Source organism: Hypanus sabinus, chromosome 11, assembly GCF_030144855.1.
Source record: "Hypanus sabinus isolate sHypSab1 chromosome 11, sHypSab1.hap1, whole genome shotgun sequence".
Lineage (NCBI taxonomy): Eukaryota > Metazoa > Chordata > Chondrichthyes > Myliobatiformes > Dasyatidae > Hypanus > Hypanus sabinus.
The window spans coordinates 68,634,759-68,651,752 of record NC_082716.1 but is presented as its reverse complement, the minus strand read 5'-3'; the positions used below and the strand labels follow the sequence as shown (position 1 = coordinate 68,651,752).

The following is a 16,994-nucleotide window of genomic DNA, read 5'->3' as shown; positions in this document are numbered from 1 at the left end:
CTTGAACCATGGAGCTTGGACTTGAGAACTTGAACCCCGGATTTGGACTTGATACTTGAACCATGGAGCCTGGACTTGACACTTGAACACAGGACATAGGACATTGAGCCAGGACTCCTCCTTAGACACAAGACATGGAGCCAGGACTCTTCTTATTCATGGGACAGACTCAGACACAGGACATAAAACAATGAGCAGGGAATTCTCCTTAGACATGAGACGGAGTCAGGACTCTCTTGACACAGGATCAGGACCCTTCCAGGTTACAGGGCTGGGACCCCTTTTAAACACAGGACATAGATACGGAGACCACACAACGATAGACGATACTATAACTGGGCACAAGTTTGCTCCAAGCAGCGGCGAGCTCCTGACTCACCCTGTGGGTTAACCTTGCTGGACCCACTCTGACAAGGGATGCCGGCTTGCTGGTACTTGCTCTGGGAGGAGACTTGGCTTGCTCCAGCAAGAAACTTTGTTGGCTCTGGCTAGATGACTTTGGCTTGTACTAGCTTCGGTGACTTCATTAACACTCCATAACGCTCTCCCCCGAACGGCTGAAGCCGGAGACTTATAAACTGCCGGTTCAGTCGGGAGTAAATTGCCTTTAGTCACCAAGCCCGAGGGACACGAGAAAACAGGGAATTAAAGGGAAACAAGGAGTCAACGGTACGGATCATAACACAAACAAAGTAAATTTAAAGGGAACCCAATCTGGACCATGACAAATCCTATGATTACATTTACATATTTACATTGCAGATCAAAATAACAACAGCTTCTATTTTGATATTGGTTTCCTGTTTTAACAACACCATATATTGTTACTTGGATTGTGAAATTTACAATGAGGCAAAGATATTCTAGTGGACATCGAAAAAGATGGAAAAGGCCAAATAGTTGAACAGGCCCCTCCTTCACAGTTCATCCAATCAATTTTAATTTTGTATGCAAATGTTAATCAGTGAAAGAAGCCCTTCGACCCTCCAAGCATGCATTGACTTGCAAGCAGCTGATATTGCACTAGTCCCTTTGTTAAGCTTCCCACATTCCTATCAACTCCTCTGATATTCCACCCCACACCTACACAATAAGGCAATTAACCTCTCAAACCACATGTTAGAATATGGGAGAAAGCCTGAGCATGCAGAGGAAGCCCAGGCAGTCAGTTAGGACATGCAAACTCCACACAGACAGCACCAGTGGTCAGGATGGAATCCAGGTTGTTGGAACTGGATTCAGTCCAGCTGTGCCATTGTGCTGAGTTATTCTCAAACCCCAAAGAAAATTAAGCTAAACAAATAGCACACCCCTCTGATCATCTAACCCAGATGTCACATACAAGAAAGTGCTTTTGGATATTTTATTTCCATAGGCTCAGTATTTCAGGAACCATCACCTTTCACATTACATTTCATTATCTTTGATTTTGTTTATTATTCTTCAATCCACTTCTGGCTTAATTTAATCCTTACTCTTTAAAGATGTTAATTTTTTAAATCACTTAATCATGGAGTTCATTTTTTTCAATTTTTCATAGCAAATTTCTTTTACTTTGACATCCAGTCTCATGTTATTAAATTTAAAAATGATATTCTATATATCTAGTTGGTGTCTATATTAAACAATCTGCTATTACTGTAATTATTCATTATTATCAATATTTTGAAAGTCTGAATGATAGGTCTTAATTTTCTGTGATGATCGTGAATTCATATTCATCAAATTATTTTTTATATCTACCACTTCATTTATCCAATCATTTGTTCTTTCTGCTTGTTTGGTCTATGTTAATCATAACCCTCACTTTGTCAGTTCATCACTGTCAATATTTAAAAAACACAAGTAATGTTGGTCAATCTTTTTCACTTATCTTTGATCAAATTCTCTATTACTATATCTAACATGCATTTTAATTATCATCAACTGACCTTTTTTCTGACTACCACTTTTATGAAACCATCCTTTTATTTTCAATGCTAGTTATTTTGAACTGTGTTTCCCAGAAGTTACTTTGCAACGCACACTGATATTAACTGGCTACCATATGATGTATGTATGTAACTGATACCAAACTGAAAGCTACTTTCCTTTGTAAAACGTAGCACCATGTACCCCCGAGGGTATTACTGCTCAGGTGGGCTGCGATACCAATGATGCCTTAGTGTGGTGGGAGCAGTCCGACGGCAGCGATGTTTACTTTGCTACTGCAGAAGCGAGTGATGGACACGAGCACCAATGCAATGCAGTGGGAACAACCTGCAACATGACTGACTTGCACTGTGGAGAGTCGTACAACATAACAGTAACGGCTGCTAATGAGATATGCAACAGTTCCAAAAGTGTACAGGTGTCCATTCAAACAGGTAATGTCTTCGTTCTCAACTAAAAGCTGCAAACATCCTAACTCAAGTAACAAAGTAAAAATCAAGGTAGTAAAACAGCAGATGCAAAGAGTTGAAGGATAGGATTGTTCGTGCAATATAACAATGTAAATATCAGTTGTATTAGAGAGTGGTTAGATATGCAATACCACTGGAAGACAAAGATATAAATTATTTTCTAGTATTCAAAGTTAGCTTTTCTAAACAGAAATTAAAATTGAAGCAAAGCAATCATTAGAAATATCTTAAACGTTACAATATTGCCAGGCTACTAATTACTTTAAATTGTTTTTTGGAATAATCGTATATTAAGCATACGCTCTTTCCGAAAACAATTCCAGGACCATGCATCTCAAGAAATGTCTCTGCCTTTGTGGATTGCAAAACTAACATTGCAAGAATTTCATGGGAGCCAAGCCGTGGGAGCGATTTCTACATTGCCACTGCTTTGGGAATCAACAAAGAAATACACTTGTGCTCTGCAGAGGATGTAACCTGTGAAATCAGTGACCTGCAGTGTGGACAGTCGTACAATGTAACGGTGGTAGCTGTTAATGAAATATGCAACAGTTCAGACAGTGCAATAAGCAGTTTTCAAGGAGGTAACCTGTTCCAGCTTTCCATTTTAGTTAATTTTATGCCATGCGCAGAGAATTTATTGGGATTATCCATTGCCTGCGTGCATGCACACACACACACACACACACACACACACACACACACACACACACACACACACACACACACACACACACACACACACAAATACTGTATCCCTTTTCTTCTACGAATAAAAACTTTGCTAAATGTATCATAATTATACATGTTCATGAGAACATCATATGATACTGGAGTCAGTTCCGCCAGTCTCACTGAGTACAATTATTCAGAGACTTCATATTGACTGCTCAAGACACATTTAGTTGACAGATCAAATGCAACAACCTTGCCAGGTTTCTGAGATACTTGTACACAGGAAAAGCAGCTGGAAAGCCCCTCAATCAGTCAAACTAGAGAATCCTCATAAGCAGAAAATATGTCCTCATAAACTCTCCCCTAAGCTTATACCAGTCAGCTTAACTGCTGCCATCCCCTCTCACTCCATCTTTCTCTGTCATTGTGCTGGAAAGAATGTTTGCATTGGAGAACTTCTAGTTATGAGGGGAGATTGTGTGCATAGAACTTGTTTTCCTCAGAGTGAAGGAAGCTAAGGGGTGATGCTGTGGAGGTATATAATGAGGCCTAGATAGGGTAAAAAATCAGAAACTCATTTTTTTCCTCAACATTAGGTTTTGAAAACAACAGGTAATGGTTTTAAGGTGAGAGGGAGGAGTTTTAAAGGGGACCCAAGTTTTACACAGAAAGTGGCTGAAATCTGGAACATGTGGCCAGAGACAGTGGTGGAGCCAGATGCAATTACTACATTTTAGAGGCATTTAGACAGGCAATTGATCAGGCAAGGCATAGAATGATTTTAGTTCCTAATTGGGAAAATGGGTTTAGTGTAGGTGGACAGAAGATAGTAGCATGGATGTAGTTGGCCAAAGGGCCTTTTTTATGTTGTACTTTATCACCCATATTTCTGTGGATGAGTGTTCGTTTTTTTCACCTGCCCACCTGACTAATCCAGTTATACCTTCCTCTGGAACGTACACCAAGTCGCTACTTTATTAGGTACCTCCTGCATCTAATAAAATGGCCACAGAACGTGTTTTCATGGTCTTCTGCTGCTGTACCCTGTCCACTTCAAGGTATAATGTGTTGTGTGTTCCAAAATGCTTCCCTGAACATCACTATCGTAACACATGGCTATTTGAATTACTGTTGCCTTTCTGTCAGCTTGAACCAGTCTGGCCTTTCACCTCTGACCTCTCACATTAACAAGGTATTTCCACCCATAGAATAGCTGCTCACTGGATCTTTCTTTGCTTCTTGCACCATTCTCTGTAATCTCTGCTGAACTTTGTGTGTGAAAATCCCAGGAATTTTATCACAGAAAATCCCGATGGCTTGAGAGGTGTCTATTTTAATGCAAGGAGTATTTGAGCTTAGAGAGTGGATCAATATTTGGAGCTATGATTTCGTGGCCATTATAGAGACTTGGATGGCTCAAATCATAAAAGTGCCAGGCTTTAGATGTTTCAGAAAGGACAGCGAGGGAGGCAAAAGAGGTGGGGGTGTGGCACTGTTGATGAGATAGTGTCACAGCTGCAGAAAAGGAGAAAGTTATGGAGGGATTGTTTACAGAGTCTCTGTGGGTGGAAGTTAGTAACAGTACAGGGTGTTTTTTATAGACCACCCAATGGTAACAGGGACATCAAGGAGCAGATAGTGAAACAGACTCTGGAAAGGTGTAATAATAACAGGGTTGAGATTTTAATTTCCCAAATATCGATTGGCATCTCCCTAGAGTGAGGGGATTACATGGGATGGAGTTTGTTAGGTGTGTTCAGGAAGGTTTCTTGACACACTATGTAGATAAGCCTACAAGAGGAGAGACTGTACTTGATCTGGTATTGGGAAATGAACCTGGTCAGGTGTCAGATCTCTTAGTGGGAGAGCATTTTGGAGATACTGATCACAATTCTATCTCCTTTACCATAGCATTGGAGAGGGATAGGAACAGATAAGTTAGGAAAGCATATAATTGGAGTAAGGGGAAATATGAGGCTATCAGGCAGGAACATGGAAGCATGAATTGGAAGCAGATGTTCTCAGGGAAATGTATGGAAGAAATGTGGCAAATGTTCAGGGGATATTTGCATGGGGTTCTGTGTAGATACATTCCAATGACACAGGAAGAGGATGGTAGGGTACAGGAACTGTGGTGCACAAAGGCTATTGTAAATCTAGTCAAGACAAAAAGAAGAGCTTATGAAATGTTCAAAAAACTAGGTAATGATAGAGACCTAGAAGCTTATGAGGCTAGCAGGAGGCTAACAAGAATGAAATTAGGAGAGCCAGAAGGGACCATGAGAAGGTCTTGGCAGACAGGATTAAGGAAAACCCCAAGGCATTCTACAGGTTTGTGAAGAGTAAGAGGATAAGATATGAGAGAATAGCACCAAGCAAGTCTAACAGTGGAAAAGTGTGTATGGAACCGGAGGAGACAGCAGAGGTACTTAATTAATACTTTGCTTCAGTATTCTCTAGGAAAAAGGATCTTGGTGATTGTAGAGATGACTTACAGCTGACTGAAAAGCTTAAGCATGGAAATATTAAGAGGATGTGCTGGAGCTTTTGGAGAGCATCAAGTTAGATAAGTCACCGGCACTGGACAAGATGTACCCCAGGCTACTGTGAGAGGCAAGGGAGGAGATCGCTGAGCCTCTGGCGATGATCTTTACATCATCAGTGGGGAAAGGAGAGGTTCTAGAGGATTGGAGGGTTGCAAATGCTGCTCTCTTATTCAAGAAAGGGAATAGAGATAGCCCAGGAAATTATAGTCCAGTGAGTCTTACTGCAGTGGTTGGTAAGTTGATAGAGAAGATACTGACAGGCAGGATTTATGAACATTTGGAGAGGCATATGATTAGGAATAGTCAGCATGGCTTTGTCAAAGGCAGATCATGCCTTATGAGCCTGACTGAATATTTTGAGGGTGTGACTAAACACATTGATGAAGGTAGAGCAGTAGATGTAGTGTATATGGATTTCAACAAGGCATTTGACAAGGCACCCAATGCAAAGCTTATTGAAAAAGTAAGGAGGCATGAAATCCAAGGGGACTTTGCTTTGTGGATCCAGAACTGGCTTGACCACAGAAGGCAAAGAGTGGTAGCAGATGGGTCATATTCTGCATGGATGTTAGTCACAAGTGGTGTGCCTCTGGGATCTGTTCTGGGACCCCTACTTTTTGTGTATTTTATAAATGACCTGGTTGAGGAAGTGGGGTTAGTAAGATTGGAGGTGTTGTGGATAGTGTGGAGGGCTGTCAGAGGTTACAGCGGGACATTGATGCGATGCAAAACTGGGCTGAGAAGTGGCAGATGGAGTTTAACCCTGGTAAGTGTGAGGTGGTTCATCTTGGTAGGTTAAATATGATGGTGACGATGGTGGAGGCGGGAACGATAGGTTCTTTTAAGAGACTCCTGGACAGGTACATGGAGCTTAGAAAAATAGAGGGCTATATGTAACCCTAGGTAATTTTTAAGGTAGGGATATGTTCAGCACGGCTTTGTGGGCCAAAAGGCCTGTATTGTGCTGTAGGTTTTCTACGTTTCTATGAAATCTCACAGTACGTGAGATACTCAAATCACCTTGTCTAGCATGAACAATCATTCCTCAGTCAATGTCACTCAGATCACATTTCTTCCGCATTCTGAAGTTTGGTCTGAACAACAACTGAATACCTTAACCATGTCTGCATGCTTTTATGTATTGAGTTACTGCCACATGATTGACTCAAAATCAGAATCAGGTTTAATATTACTAGCATATGTTGGGGAATTTGCTGTTTTGCATGGCAGTACATTCCAATATGTAATAAAAAGGTATAAATTACAATAAGAAATATAATTTTAAAAATTAAATGAAATTAACAGTGAAAAAAGAGAGCAAATAAAGAAAAAAATAGTGAGGTGATGTTCAAGGATTCAGCGTCCATTCAGAAATCTGATTGGGGTAGGGGAAGAAGCTATTCCTAAAATATTAAGTGTGTGTCTACAGGCTCCTGCACCTCCTCCCTGATGGTAGCAATGAAAGGGGGCATGTTCTGGGTGATGGGGGAGGGTCTTTAATGATGGATGCCACCTATTGGGGGCATCGCTTTCTGAAGATGTCCACAATGGTGGGGAGGTCAGAGCCCAGTGTAACTGGCTGAGTTCACAGCGTTCAGCAGCTTCTACCAATTCTGTGCAGTGGCCCCTCCATACCAGATGGTGATGCAACCAGTTAGGGTGCTCTCCACAGTACACCGTTAGGAATTTGTGGGAGTCTTTGGTTACATACCAAGTCTCCTCAAACTCTCAAAGAAATATAGCCACTGTTGTGCCTTCTTTGTAATTGCGTCAGTATGTTGAGCCCAGGATAGATCTTCAGAGATATTGATACCCAGGAACTTGAAACTGCTCACCCTTTCCACTGCTGATCCCTCAATGAGGACTGGTATGTGTTCCCTTAACTTCCCTTTCCTGAAGTCCACAGTCAATTCTTTGGTCTCGCTGACATTGAGTGCAATGTTGTTGTTGTAACACCACTCAACCAGCTGATCTATCTCACTCCTGTATGCCTCCTCATCACCATCAAGTTCTGCCAACAATAGCTGTGTCATCAGCAAAATTTATAGATGGTGCTAGAGCTATGCCTAGCCACACATACTATCTAATTAGATAGTTATATTAGGTGTACCTAATAAACTGGCCTCTGAGTCTACTTTCAACTTCCCTCACTATCAGCTTCATGGCCAATTTTTATATCAGCTGAAATCTTCCTAATTGTGGTGCCTACTTTTAAGTCTAATCGTTAACAAAGAACACCAAAAGCAAAGAACCTCATCCTGAGTCTTATGGAGCAAACGTAGTAGCTTTCCAGTATTATAGTCCAGTTCAGTACCCTTTATTCCCTGCCACTTACAGTAGTTTACTCTCCTCCATCTCATCTAACTTTTTAAAATGTTTAATTTGGAATTATGCTCCCATATAGACAGGTAGAAGCATGATATCAGTTCAATTACCAAACCGCAACCCTCTTCTTTAAGTTGTGTTTCAGTAATTGAAGTGATATCATGCTTCCCATGTCTAGCTGTGTCTGTGTCTATCTCATATTTCACTTATTAGATTTCATGCTTTGAAGTTACAGCAAAAGCATTGGCAAAGTCTACTTCTAAGTTCTTTGTTTGCAAAATCACACTTACTCATCCCTTGCCTCCCATATCAAGTTTGGCTGATCTCTTTTCTAATTCTACACTCAAGTTCCCATTCTTTAATTAAACCTAATTTAAATCCAGTGCAATGCTCCATTGAACAATGGAGCCAAGATTTCTCAGCTTTTATCATCGTCTCTGCAATAAAGGCCTGCATTCTTTTGCCTTCCTAATATTTGTAGTTTGCGTTATAACTTAGTGTAATGATCACCCTGTGCTGCAACATTCTATGGACAATGTCCATTAAAACAATATTCTGTTTTTTAATCTTAGCAAATTATATAACTTCCATTATATATTTTATATTACCCTCCAAAGTATGCCCTGTGTCCTTTAGCAGACTCTTCACAAACTTCTCCTAACATGCTTTCTTGTGCTGTCAGCAAATTTGACTACAATACACTCTTCATCCTCATTTAAAATATTAATATGTTGTAAGTATTTGAGGTGCTACTGGTACAAAATTGCCAACTTTAAAATGACTTGCAGAATGCTTTCCTCTAATACAGGGGTGTCAAACTCAAATACACAGTGGGCCAAAATTTAAAAATTGGTACAAGTCGAGGGCCCGACTGGTTCAGCATTTATTGCAAAACTTATTGAAATGAATTTATTACACATATTAACCTGGAACTAACAAAGCTTAGGTTATTGCCTACAAATACAACATTGAACATTAAATAAATAAAAAATCAGTTGCATTTATTTCTTATGGCTTTATCTGCAGCTTTTCTGGAGTAATTTCTAATGAAAACGTTTTTCCACAGGCCAACACTCTGTGATTCACACTAGTCTAAGCCAGATACTTGGCATCTCATCTTGGATGCAAGTTCATCAATGTTTGGAGTCAGGCTCTGAGCTGAGGAAATCCTCAGAATTGAGTGAAGGTGTTCATCAGAAAGATGACTCCTGTGTGATGTTTTGTTTATCTTCATCAAAGAGAACAGTTGTTCACACAGATATGTGCTGCCAAACATAGAGAGCATTTGAGCAGCTTGGGTACGCAGCTGGGGCATTGTGTCGGGAATGAAACGTAGAAACTGTGCAGCGCCCACCGAGTCATACTTTGCCTTGAGTGTGTCACTACATTGGAGTTCAATCAGCTCCATTTGTATGTTGGTTGGTGCGCTTTCCACGTCAGCTGCAAATGGATTACTGAGCAGTTCAAACCTGCTTTTTTGGGCTTCAAAGTCGGCAAATCGCCGTGTGAAGTCGGCACCAAGTATGCTAAGTTTTTCAGCAAACTTTGCACGTGGGAACACTGTGGTAGAAACCTGCTCTTTCATAGTTTGGCAACACGGAAAATGGCTCAAGTTTTCTTGCTGCATCTGCGTCTCCCACAGGCGCAGCTTGGTTTTAAAAGCCCTCACTGCAGCGTACATGTCTGTGATCACACGACCCCGCCCCTGAAGCTGCAGGTTGAGCGCATTGAGATGGCTCGTGATGTCACACAGAAACGCCATTTCACAAAGCAACTTTTTATCCCAGAGGTCTGTTGTGACTTTCCCTTTGCTTTCCATGAACTGACAAATCTCCTCACGCAACTCGAAACATCTTTTCAGCACTTTTCTTTGGCTTAACCATCGCACCTCTGTGTGATAGGGCAAATCATTATATTCTGAACCCAACTCCTCCAGAAACTACTTGAACTCGTGGTGATTTAAACCTTTGGCTCTTATGAAGTTAACTGCTCATGTTATGGTGCTCATTATATGTTCCATTTTCAAGGCTTTGCCACACAACGATTCCTGGTGTATGATGCAGTAATAAGCTGTCAGCTCACCTGCGCCGTTTTCCTCCCGCATCTTGCCCACCAATCCACTCTTTTGACCGCACATCGTGGGCTTCTGTTTCTTGTCCAGATGCTTGTATTTGTCGTGGTGTTTCGTTTCACAGTGTTGTCTTACGTTATATTCTTTAATTACAGCCACACCGTCTCCGCACACAAGACAAACAGGTTTGCCCTTTATATCTGCGAACATATACCCTGCCTCCCACCTGCCTTGAAAACCCGTTTTCAAATTCCCTTTCGTTCAGCCATTTTTGGGGTGAGGGATAGCTGAAAGTTGACCACACGTGACTAGCGCCATAAGGATGCTGATGAGAGAGTAAGGCAAGCGCGAGCAATGCACTGGCAGTGCATTGTGGGATTTGTAGTATTAGTGGTGCATGCAATATACCGGCGGGCCAGCTCTAATAGAAAAAAAATTTATTCATTAATGATATTCAGGAAATAAACCAGGAAAACCGAATAAACACTAAAAACCCTGAAAACCTGGTACCTGAATAAACTCAGCATTAGCCATATCATACGCCATAGGTGCTTCGATTACTGGGGCCAGCTTTAATAGTAATTAGATATTATCTCGCAGGCCAAAGATAATTCCACCGCGGGCCGGATTTGGCCTGCAGGCCTTGAGTTTGACATATATGCTCTAATACAACACTCACCAAATAACAGACATTTTTTCTTCAATCTTCCAGTGCCATGTAATCCACCATACCTTGAAGCTAATGTGGACTGTGCAAACAACTCCATGTTGCTTTCATGGGGCGACAGTAATACAGCAATATCATATAGGGCAGATGTCAGTACTAACAATGAAGACGTGCTTTACTGTAACACAACAAACACAAGTTGTTACATTCAGCAGCTGAGCTGTGGTACCAAGTACAACGTGTCTGTTTATGCTTCTGATGGAGTTTGCAGGAATATAATTGAAACTACATATGAAGCTGGCACAGGTAAATGTACTACTAATCCTATCTGTTATTCAACTTAAGTGTTTTCATTTAGAACCTTATTTGTTATGAAAAAAAGATTATACTAATATGTACTATACATATTTCTTTTTACAAAAATCCAGTCTATTTATAGGCGTATAAATAGCAACTGCCTGACCAGTTTTATTCCAGTTTAATATGACTGGTGTTCATTTCATCTTACTTGTTATTCCATCCATGTTGACATTTAGTTCCATGTGTACCAGAAGACATTGAAGCCATATTGGGCCCTGCCAGTAATGGAGTACAAGAAATTGAGGTCAGCTGGATGGACAGTCACTGTGCTGAAGACTATGAAGTCGATATTAATGGACAAATTGAACAGGATCCGTTCTCCCTGTATGCACTGCGCTCATATTGGACGACCAGAACGTTCTTCCAGTTCCCGATTCCTTGCAGCTCCACGTATAACATTTCTGTTACAGCTCGGAATTCAGCAGGAGTCAGCAGCCCAAGCACTCCTTTAAGTGGTTTCAATGGTAGGTAATAGAATTAGAAACAAAGCACATTTTCACATGTTTGAAATCTCATCATACTGTTAAATGATTCCCTACAGCTCTGTACTGTTAGGACTTAAAAAGATATTAATGGACAAGAAAATAAATACAAATCATCTGTTCCAGTATGTTTTCTTATATATACAGTTACTTACTCCTTAATCCAACCTTAGCCTTCTATTTCAATGACCGCATCATCCTCTTCAATGCTTCGCCTCCTAACTGAGTTGGAAGGTCCTAACCTTACTCAGTGTTGATGTTTTACTGAAATGAAGCCGGGGAATAATCTCCATTTGTTTCTCTTGATTTGCCCAATCACATTGCTTGGCATGCTTCTCAATGTCATACTCCTAAACAATATTATCCAAAAAAAATCAGGCTCCCTATATATCCTGATGACATCTAGTTCCAGCTCACTAGTGCCTCTCCCTTAGTTGGCCTTAAAATTGCAGTGTGGACTTCCAGCGCAGCTGAGTTGATATTACCCAATTTCCTTCACATGTTGTGGAATGAGTGAAGAAAGATAAGCTAGCCAAATCTGAGGCTGGCAGCCAGTGGGCAAATCAGACCCTGAACAAGGATGCCTGTTCATCAGAGCATATGAACCCAGTTGAGGAGGGGGGCAAGCAGAGATGTGAACTGGTCTTTCATTGATCATTGCCTTGTGACAAGTCTTGGATAGAGATCAGTGGTCTATATCAGGATTCATCAATAGAAAGAATCAACTTTTTGGGCTAGGGAGAATCAGAGGGCAATTATGAGTGAGAGGTGAGAGAGCTTTTGGTAATGTGGAGGTAATGTGTAGGAATGGGCTAACAAAGAAGAGGAGGTAAATTAATAGGCCCTAACTAAATAGTGTCTCAGTGTGGCATGTGGCCATTAAAGCTTGCTTTGTCCCAGGAATAACCAGTAATAGACCTCAACTAAATAATGTGGTCTAGCTTCTCCTGTGATGCTGTAAAAGGATCTTCACATAGGGAATGTCATTGCTTTGGTACATGACCTGATTCACTCCTGCCATAGAGTATTAATAACTTGTTCTTCAACTTCATCCTCTAACCTGTAATCTTTAACATTGATAAGGACAAGGGCAGCAAGCACTTGGGAAATCAAGATGAAGATCAGAGATGAACTTTTTGACGGTGGAGAACGTTCAAGGAGCCAAATGACATTCCATCCAAGTCACTTATCATCATGACCTTCAATTATTACTGTATAATGACTAAAAATATGTAGGAAATTAGATAATATCAACTCAGTTGTGCCTGAAGACTAGACCAGAATTTTAAGACCAGCACAGAGAAGATAAGAGAAGTGCTGGTGAGATGAATCTAGGTGATCAGGGTACACATGGGACCTAAAAAGCTTTATGTTTAATGTTACTGAGCCTGCTGCAGAGATCAAAGTCATCTTGGGTACTTCAAGACCTTTTCTGCCACCCCACCCCACCTCCAATCCAAAAATATATGTCTCTGCTTTGAATATATTCTAACAATGAAATCTCAGGATTTAATGCACTTTGTGTTAAGAACTTTCGATTCATCATGACTTTAAATAACGATCAGTTTATTCCATGCAACATTCTAGTCTCTTCAATTAAAAGAAAAGCAATCTCTTGGTGGCATTATGCAAGTAACAAACCAATCATGCATATAAATAATATTTTGTATTTCAGTTCCTTGCCCTCCAACCAATCTAAATTCTTCTTGGGAAAATGGTACACTGTTTTTATCATGGAAGGAGTCGATTAATGCCGCAGAATATGTTGTGTATGAAGTTTACAATTTAGAAAGAAATGAGATTTGCAGAACATCAACTCTCTCGTGTAAAGTTTCAAATGTTCAGAATGATACAGTTGAAATTGTTGCTTTAAATTCTGCTGGCGAAAGTGAAATCACTTCAGTAAATTTTTTCTAAGGTAAGTCTTTCTGCCTTGAAAATGAATGATAGTCATTGAAGGTTTATTCCAGCAGATATACTAAAAGAGTTTTCTGATTTTTTTAAATTACAAATTTTGTTTTGTATGTTGGGAACTTAATATAATTGAGGGAAATAGTAGAAAGATTTCCTTTTCAAAATGTTCTTCTATAGATTTGATTTGTTCAGCTTGTGGTCAGATGCCCAAATCTATTATTAAAGCATGATTTGCTTATTTTTGTTCCAGTAACTTACGAGCCTGATTGAATATTTTGAGGGTGTGACTAAACACATTGATGAAAGTAGAGCAGTAGATGTAGTGTATATGGATATCAGCAAGGCATTTTAATGAGGTACCCCATGCAAGGCTTATCAAAAAAGTAAGGAGGCATGAAATCCAAAGGGACATTGCTTGGTGGAACCAGAACTGGCTTGCCCACAAAAGGCAAAGAGTGGTTGCAAATGGGTCATATTCTGCATGGAGGTCGGTCACCAGTGGTGTGTCTTAGTGATCTGTTCTGGGACCCTTCTGTTCATGATTTTTATAAATGACCTGGAGGAAGAAGTGGAGGGATGATGTGGCACATGATAAAATAGGGCAAAATCAACATGGTTTTCTAAAATCAAAATCTTGCCTGACAATTCTGTTGGAACTCTTTGTGGAGATAACAGGTAGGACAGGCAAAGGAGAGTCAGTGGATATTGTTTATTTAGATTTTAAGAAGGCCTTTGACAAGGTGCTGCACATAAGGCTGCTTAACAAGAGCCAATGTATTACAGGAAATGTACTAGTATGGATAGAAAATTGGCTGACTGGCAGGAGGCAAAGAGTGGGAATAAAGGGGCCCTTTCTGGTTGGCTGCTGGTGATTAGTGCTGTTCCACAGGGGTCAGTTTTGGGACCACTTTGTTTCACATTATACAGTATGTGAATGGTTTGGATGACGGAATTAATGGCTTTGTGTCCAAGTTTGTGGATTATATGAAGATAGGTGGAGGGGCAGGTAGTGTTGAGGAAGCAGGGAGTTTGCAGAAGTGCTTAGATGGATTAGGAGAATGGACAAAGAAGTGGTAGATGGATTATAATGTAGGGAAGCGTATGGTCATGCCCGTTGGTAGAAGGAATAAAGGTGTAGCCTATTTTCTAAACCAGCAAAAAAATAAAAAATCTGAAGTTCAAGGGTACTTAGGGTCCTCATGCAGGATTCCCTAAAGATTAACTTGCAGGTTGAGCTGGCAGTAAGTAAGACATATGTAATGTTAGCATTCATTTCAAGAGGAAGAGTATATAAAAACAAGGAAATAATGCTGAGGCTTAATAAGGCATTGGTCAGTCTGCACTTCGAGTATTGTGGGCAGTTTTGGACCCTTTATCGGGGAAAAGATGTGCTGGCACTGAAGAGGGTCCAGAAGAGGTTCATGAGAACGATCTCAAGAATGAAAGGATTAACACATGAGGAGCGTTTGATGGCTCTGGGCCCATACTCACTGGAGCTTAGAATTGGGTGTGGGGGGGGGGGGAACTCATTGAAACCTATTGAATATTGGAAGGTAGAGTGGATTTGGAGAATATATTACTCTCAGAATTGAGGGGCATCCATTTAGAACAGAAATGAGGAAAGATTTCTTAAGTTAGAGGGTGAATCTGTGGAATTCATTGCCACAGACAGCTGTGGCGGCCAAGTCATTGGGTATATTTAAGGTGGAGGTTGATGTGTTCTTGATTAATCAGAGTATCAAAGGTCATGGGGAGATGTGTTTTGGTTCTTATGAAACATTATTTCTTCCTCCCTCCAGAGATGTTGATTGACCTGGTAGGTAATTCTAGAATTACTATTTTTGATTTAGACTTCTGGTTTCTGGTTCCTTATAGTGGTCTACATTTCAGTTTGGCATCCTTTGTTATTATTCCTCCACTCTCATGGAATCCAGCAAAGTTCCTGATTACGGGCAGGATCACCCCCATTTCCCCGGGGGATTCCAGGAATGAGGTGCAATGAGTTCACCATCTGAAGGCACATCTAATATGGAAGGTCAATTTGAGGAAACAAAAAGGAGTCAAAAGAGATGCTTCAAGTCACAAAATATGGAGAAATAGTTTCAGATGGGAAGCACTTAGAGAGCACCAGGGCAGAGTGGTTTGTTATGATAGAGCTAGAGAGATTGTAGAAGCACTAGAAACTAACTGGTGGAAATAGGGGACAGAAGTCAAAAAGTCCATGTAGATCAATGGGTATGAGTATGACAATTAAAAAGTAAGAGTGTTGCAGTTATCTCCGGAGACAGAATGTTGATCCAAGAAAGGACACTCCAACTACAGGAGGAGATGATGTTACAGAAAGCAGTAGGATTTTTCATAAGTATTTGAAAAGTTGAGGAGTAGTCAATAAGTCGATTGGAGTATTTGGGAATTAAACTAAAAGTTCAGTTATTGAGGATAAAGGTTCAGTAAACTTTTTAAATACGAGTAAGAAACTAAGTTTACAGGCAGAGACACACCTCTGGGATCAGGAATTACAGAGATTTTAAAATATATGATGTTGGTGATGAAATAAACACTCATTCCTCTTTCTGAGAAGGTGACAGTCAGTAACTAACATAGCACCATAACTGAATGAATAAGGGGAAAAAAATCAGGAAATATTCCTAATACAGAGGTTAGAGTTATTTTCAAAACAGAGAAAAATGCAAAGCAATGTGAAAAAAGCTGGTCAGTGTGATTAGCTGGGATTGTTCAAAGAGCTAGTGAGGAAATAACATTGTAAACTTCTTTCATGTGTGAAAGTGGAAAAACCTTCAGTAGGTTAGATATTTAATGAAAATGTTTAATAATGCAGACTTTAATTGTTCCCTGTGTTCTTTCTAGGCTATTACTCCTCTTCAAAAGAATTGTACTATAACAGATGACCATATATTGCATGAAGGAATAAAAAGGATGCACAGTATGGTTACAACTGTAGTTTAAAAGGCTGCAACAAATTATTAATAACAGTTATTACAAGATTGTCAGTGTATCTGGTGGTTCGATTGGAACACAAAATGCAGTCAGCAAAGAAATCTACCAGAAGTAATAAATACTTTAACATGTGAAATTGCCAAAATCTGATCTCACATTGATGACAAAAATCATATTCCATTTTGCTTAACTACATTAAAATATCTTTCTATCACATTGACTGTTTGCCAACTTTGTCTAGTAAACAGCTAGCCATCTAGAAAATTGTAAAAATATCTCTACGTGGGTAGTACTTAATTGTTTTCCCCTGGAGTTATAATTATAATATAATACTCCTCAGAAAGGTATGCTAATAGAACTGAAGCATCCTGTAGATATTAGATTGTCTATATATGTGATGCTAATATAATGACTTTTTAAAATGTTATGTTTCTACTATGATTATTTACTGTGGCACAACTTCATAATGCAAGATTAAGTAAATAGAATGATTTTATTTCTCTGTGATATACAAAGAGAAAATATAATTTCACTGTAGAAGCCAAGTGCAATTACTTCAATGACAGTCTTCATACTTATAAAAAACTATATTTT

The 16,994-nt window shown here is 39.9% G+C and overlaps 1 protein-coding gene across 1 annotated transcript in view; it reads left to right on the top strand.

Moving 5' to 3' along the window:
• Positions 1–16,994, top strand: part of LOC132401604 (fibronectin type III domain-containing protein 7-like) — a 22,518-nt gene extending 5,524 nt beyond the window's left edge. The window contains exons 6-11 of the mRNA XM_059983627.1: positions 2,106–2,366; positions 2,726–2,986; positions 10,732–10,992; positions 11,223–11,510; positions 13,204–13,446; positions 16,311–16,994. Of these exons, the coding sequence (XP_059839610.1) occupies positions 2,106–2,366; positions 2,726–2,986; positions 10,732–10,992; positions 11,223–11,510; positions 13,204–13,445 (1,313 nt within the window). The 3' untranslated portion in view covers position 13,446; positions 16,311–16,994. The remainder of the gene's footprint in view (positions 1–2,105; positions 2,367–2,725; positions 2,987–10,731; positions 10,993–11,222; positions 11,511–13,203; positions 13,447–16,310) is intronic.